The 5,989-nt window shown below is 32.6% G+C and overlaps 1 protein-coding gene across 2 annotated transcripts; it reads left to right on the top strand.

The window, feature by feature from the left end:
- Nucleotides 1,047-3,732, top strand: LOC105178296 (F-box protein FBW2). Of its 2 annotated transcripts, none has more exons than XM_011101746.2 (3): nucleotides 1,047-1,333; nucleotides 2,161-2,484; nucleotides 2,889-3,732. In XM_011101746.2, the coding sequence occupies exons 2-3, from the start codon at nucleotides 2,177-2,179 to the stop codon at nucleotides 3,538-3,540; spliced, it is 960 nt and encodes a 319-aa protein (XP_011100048.1). In that variant the 5' UTR covers nucleotides 1,047-1,333; nucleotides 2,161-2,176; the 3' UTR covers nucleotides 3,541-3,732. The 2 variants fall into 2 exon arrangements, with proteins under 2 accessions (XP_011100048.1, XP_011100049.1); XM_011101747.2 differs by lacking the exon at nucleotides 1,047-1,333 and adding an exon at nucleotides 1,343-1,497.

Genomic DNA, 5,989 nt, shown 5'->3' with positions numbered 1-5,989 from the left:
ATATAATATTTGTAATCATAAATAATTTATGTGTAATTATACCAAATCTTAAAAGAAACAGCATAATTATCCCTTTTCTTCTTTTATTTTTTTATTTTCAAGTGTTTCTGCATTGTATTGGAAACGTGACTAATCCTATTTGAGGTGGTAGCAATAAGATTAAATGCTTATATACGTTCGAGTTGATTTCTATTTGTAAGTGTTCTTAATCTATATTGGAGATGAGAGGACACTAATTTTGTTCAAGTACAAGTATTTGAATTTTTTGCCTCGTATTTTAGAGTGTATTTGGATTTGAACGGAGAATTTAAAGAAAATATTTCAAATAATTCTATTTAAAAAGAATTTGAAATACATTCATATTTATTAAAATTTAATTAAAAATTAAAACGAAAGGATTTTAAATATTTTTTCATTTAACATTATTCAAATATATTCAGAGAATTTATTATGAAGGATTTAAAATAAATGATTTTAAACTCTTCAACCCGAATGCAATCTTAATGAACTGTATTGAGTTTCAAATTTTATAAAAAAAAAAAGTTTGAATTTGATTTTCAGGACCTGACTCTACACAAAATATGATAAAAAAAAGTTGCAAGACATAAGATTTACGTTATTTGGAGAATCTTGACGCAGATGGCGCCTTAAAATGAACTTACACTAGAATCATTTTAGTTGTGTTACAGCGTATTATCATCCATCAACATTATGAAAATATAATTTTCTCTCTAAAAAACGAAAAGAAAATGTCACGACTATGTTTGAATTTGCGATAGTTCAATTTAAATGTAATATTAAAAAGACTATCATGCAATTAATATATTAAATATCGAATAATTTAATTTATTATATTTTTTGAAGTTTTGATACGAAACTGATAGTTCTTTAATGTCCGGAAAACAAAAAAGAATTGAAATAATTTGTCTCATCACCTCAAGAAAGAGACTGAAAAGCAGAATATAAATATATATATATATATATATATAGAGAGAGAGAGAGAGAGAGAGAGAGAGAGGAAGAATCTTGATATTGCAATCTTGATATGTGTTTTTCTCATCACAGTGAAAACTGAAAACTAAAACACATAAGACACAGGATACGATATTGCTTTTGCTTCTCTCCTTGTTTTCTTCTGTTACCTTTTTCACTTTTGTTTACTCACAGTCACACACATACATACATACACACACTCTCTCTCTCTCTCAGAGGCAGGGGCAGAGAGAGAAAGTCATGAGCAGCAGGGGGCGAGTGAATTCTCCAGGACCCTTCATTCCAGGCGGATAAACCGGTGTGCTTTCACAGATCCACGAGTGCTAGAAAAAGGGCTTAGGTAATTTTCTCTGATATGAATCTGCTGCTCTTCCTTTTGTTGTTTTGGCCCCAGATGAGATGACTCACTCTAAAGATACACATCTTTTTTTCCCCCACTGCATTTCCATCTGTCGGTTTTGTTCCTTTAGCTGGTGCAAATTCCTTGTGAAATGAGCTACCTTGGTCTCTCTCTCTCTCTCTCTCTCTCTCTCTCTCTCTCTCTCACTCACACACACACGCACACGCACACAGTGTATCTGCAAATTTGGTTTCTTGAATGGTTTGGTGCCTGCCCTCTGTGTGTGTTGTGGTACTATTGTTTCTTTTTGCCCTTTTCTGTGTGTGATAAAGATTGTCAAGATTTCTGCTTTTTATCTGATGTGTGGCTTGGCTTATAGCTGTTCTTTTTTTGCTACCTGGCTATGGCTGATCTATACATTTCTGGAAAATTTTGGTTATATAATGATGTGGGCCCATCTCATTCTAGCTGTTCTTGCTCCTAATTTGCTGTAAATCTCTCAAGTTTCTCTTATCTGAGTGCTTTTTCTACTGAAATTATACCATAAAAAGTGTGCCCTTTTGGTTAGCTTGTATTCACATTCACAATGAGGAGATGTGTTTGTCCTTGATACTTATCTTGTTTTTTGCAAATATTTGCTTCATTTTCTTATGGAATTGATTTCTTCTCTTCTGATAGCATTCAATTGGGGCTTTTGAATTGGAAAAAAAAAAAATGCTTTCTTTCTCATTTGAATGGGGTTTCTTGAAATCCATGTGAACTGTAATTCTTGATTTTATTAAGTCATCTTGTTCTACACTTCTAAATTTTGTATCCCATATTGGCAGGGTAAAAATCTAGTAAATGGAGGAGTGCAGCGATTTTCGAAAATGGGATGAATTAATACCAGATGCACTCGGGCTAATATTCAAGAATCTTTCTTTACGCGAGGTGCTGACCGTAGTACCAAGAGTTTGCAAATCATGGGGTAAAGCAGTTAAGGGGCCTTATTGCTGGCAAGAAATAGACATTGAGGAATGGAGCAGGAACAGCAAGCCTGAAGACGTCGACAGAATGGTTCAGTTGCTGATCACAAGAAGCTGCGGTTCACTACGGAAACTCTCTGTTTCTGGTCTCGCCGGCGACCAAAGCATTTTGTTCATAGCAAATCAGTAAGTATTACGTCGTAACGGTGATTTTCGATGTTTGCTCAGCTTTCCATCACTTTCTATAATTTAACGTATTTGGGATATGATGAGAAGAAAAATGCTTCTAGAGCAATATAATAGGCTGGTGAAAGGATCACGGTTTTAATCATCGTTTATTGGGGCTTTGATGCATGAGTAGACTACATCTGTGTGGGCTTTGGTAGTTCTGTTTTTCTTTCCCTTTCTGGAATCGAAATTAAATCTTCAGATAATTGAGACTTCTTGTGTTACTTGCATAAGTTTGATCTTTATAACTAAACCATGGAAAAGGGATTGATAGACGTAGGACAAATACCTCCAAAATTTGGCCATTTGGGGACATTCTTGTGTTTTGTCATTGTTCTTATATGATTCATCTTGGTTGCAAGTGCTCAATCTCTACGAACTTTGCGACTGCCAAGAAGTGAAATAAATGATTCGATAATGGGAAAGGCTGCTGGAATGCTATCGACCATCACGTTTCTCGATTTGAGCTACTGCATCAACATAGGGGCTCAAGCCCTCGAAGCGATAGGGAAACACTGTAAATCTCTCACCACTTTGCGGCGAATAATGCACCCACTGGAGGTGATCAACAAGCTTTCCCAGGATGACGAAGCCCTCGCCATAGCCACTACAATGCCTCGGCTCAAGCATCTTGAGATCGCCTACTTGCTTGTTGACACATCCAGTATCATTGAGATCCTCAAAAACTGCATACATCTCGAGCTGCTAGACGTTCGAGGGTGTTGGAATGTGAATCTGGATGAGAAGTTTGTGAAACGGTTTCCTAAGCTAAAGGTGGTCGGACCCCTCGTCTTCGATTGTTACGACATGAATGGCTGGGACAATTGCTCCGACTACTCGGGCTCCTCTGGTTACCTGGCGTGGGACTTTGTTGCGGGAGATATGGATGACGATGATCCCGAGATGCTGGATGATTTCTGGGAAGACGAGCATCCCATCGAGGATGTCGAAATGTGGTTTTACGACGATGTCAATGTTGTAGATGCTGGTTACGATTGGCCTCAATCTCCTTAAAGGTATGGATTGTCATAGTTTTCATCATATTTAAGTGTAAGTTTGCAAGCTTTCCCAGGTATAAAATATGTATGGAGCTTTGCTGTGTAAGAATCCCAACTGTTTATGTTTCGAATGGCTCGCTAACGTATTATTCGCTACGAATGGAATAAGAAACAGTTGTCGATTCCTGCTTAATTCAGTTATCATCAATGCTGGTGGAATTGGCATTTGGATATTGCAGTTTGCAGGCAAGAAAACTGTGATTTTCACTTGCATTTATCATGTTATTGCAACATGGGAGAAGAATGTAAGGAAAAGAACCGAGAGGGGAAAGGGATTTTCTTTAGTATTTGGACAAGAAGAGAAGGTGAGGATGGGAACGTGGGGAAACATTGTACAGATGATTTTGCTTTAACCTGCAAAACTTTTTTCTTCTTCATAACTACATCTAATTCTGAGCTATAATATACCGACATTTTAAAAAATCACTCAAGTGCAGTATCGGACAAGTATCGGACATACAGCACCAACATACATGCAAAACACACCATATAAATAATAATAATAATAATAAAATACTTTCCTATTCTTTCTGTTAAATAAAACAATCTATCTCCTTAAAGGGAGTGGTGTAGTGCACTTGCCCCTACTGTCATTATACATAATTTTTAAAAATAAAATGTTATTTTCTATATAAATATATACAATTTATTAATATTTAAAATAATATAAAAATACTTATTAAAACATAAGATTCTTATATATATATAATTATATGTAATACATACTATTTTTATAATATACTAATAGTCCAGGCACGCGTGATATAGGAATAAATAAAAAAAAATTAACAATAAAAATATTAATTTATATTAATTAGTGTGTTTAAATTATATGTTTGGTCAATGTTAATACATATATAGCATCAAGTGAAACAAAATAAAAGGAAAAAGAAAAGGATCAAAATATATATACAAATATCATCCAAATAAATATGTGATTCTCTATACATAAATCTAAATATTTACAATAAGACAAATATAAATGTTGCTAACAAAATTATACAATCTTTTCCTTTCATCTGCATTGAAAGAAAAATTAAATATTAAACATTATAATGTTACAAATTTGTATACTAAAATCTACTTACATAATAATAGAATTACCTATAAATTTACTTGCTCGCATACTTGTATTCACAGATATTCATACATCATTTTTGATAATGGTGGTTGAAATATTGTATGTAATTGTGTCTAAAAAAATATATATTATGTAACATAAATATGTTTTCAAAAGAACAAAGTATTTTTTTTTTTTTTCTTTTGAATATCAGAATCACCTCCTCTTATGTGTTTTCTAATAATAAGACCAAAAATATTTATTAGAGAAAGTGGTTTAATCGTAAAGAGGTGTAAAAAAATTGAAAGATCATTACTGAAATAAAGTATTTTCATTCAAATTGATTCGCCGTGTTTGTAACTAAAATTGAAAACTTTTAGAAGGAAAATTAAAGAATCACATGAAAGAATCGGTATGGCTGGGAACACGGTAGATGCGTGAAATAAAAAAATTATTTAAAATGGTTCAAGGGGGTGTTTTCTTTGAAATTCTCAAGCGTTTAGTGTTTGTCAAAAGCATAATAATAAACATATATAAATGTTGGATAAATGGCTTGAGTATGATATAAAAAAAATATATAGAAACAAAATATGAAACTTTACCTTCTTGTTTTTTAGGAATAAATATATCAAAGAACTATTGCTAAATAGAACAAAGAACAAGAAGAAAAATAACTTCAAACTAACACTATTGATTAGCGCTTTTGGAATTTTTATATTCTAACTTGAATCCAATTCAATATAGAACAAAAAGGAGAACATTTTTGGAGAGAAAAGAGAGCAAATTTCGTGGCTTAAGTGCTGGTTATACATGATATGTGTGTAGTTTTGTATATTACATACAATTGAATTCAAAATTCAATAATTACAAAGTTTGTCTCCAAGGTGACCTATACACATACATGCATATAACTTCCAACCATGATGAAATAACCACTCCATTATGTTCATCATAGTGAGGAGTTTCAACTACTTCTTAACTTGCTCCAAACCCCTCAAATGGGTTTGGACTTCAAGTATGAATCGTGCTTGATTTAATCAAATTAAATTAAGCCCAACCAAATCATTATAGCCCAACTAAGTCCAAAGATTCATTTAATCAGATTAAATATATTTAAACACAAACTCTAATTAACTGATCAAATCAATTAATTAAGTCAAACCAAATAAATCCAATTAATTTAAAGGTGTTAAGCCTAAAATTAATTAATCCAATTAATTAATTCTTCAGCCATCCATCAAATGGATTATTAAATAAATGATCCAATCATTTATATATTCTCTTTGAATTAATTTAATCCAATTAAATTAATTCATTTTTTCTCGAATTAATTCCACAAATTTCA

The sequence above is a fragment of the Sesamum indicum genome, linkage group LG15, assembly GCF_000512975.1.
Source record: "Sesamum indicum cultivar Zhongzhi No. 13 linkage group LG15, S_indicum_v1.0, whole genome shotgun sequence".
NCBI classification, from domain to species: Eukaryota; Viridiplantae; Streptophyta; class Magnoliopsida; order Lamiales; family Pedaliaceae; genus Sesamum; species Sesamum indicum.
Note: the sequence above shows the minus strand (reverse complement) of the source record. Positions and strands in the feature narration are given on the sequence as shown.

Coding starts and splice junctions, on each gene's coding strand:
- LOC105178296 (XM_011101746.2), top strand. CDS start 2,177: ATGGAGGAGTGCAGCGATTTTCGAAAATGGGATGAATTAATACCAGAT. Junction 2,485..2,888: donor ATTTTGTTCATAGCAAATCA/GTAAGTATTACG, acceptor CTTGGTTGCAAG/TGCTCAATCTCTACGAACTT.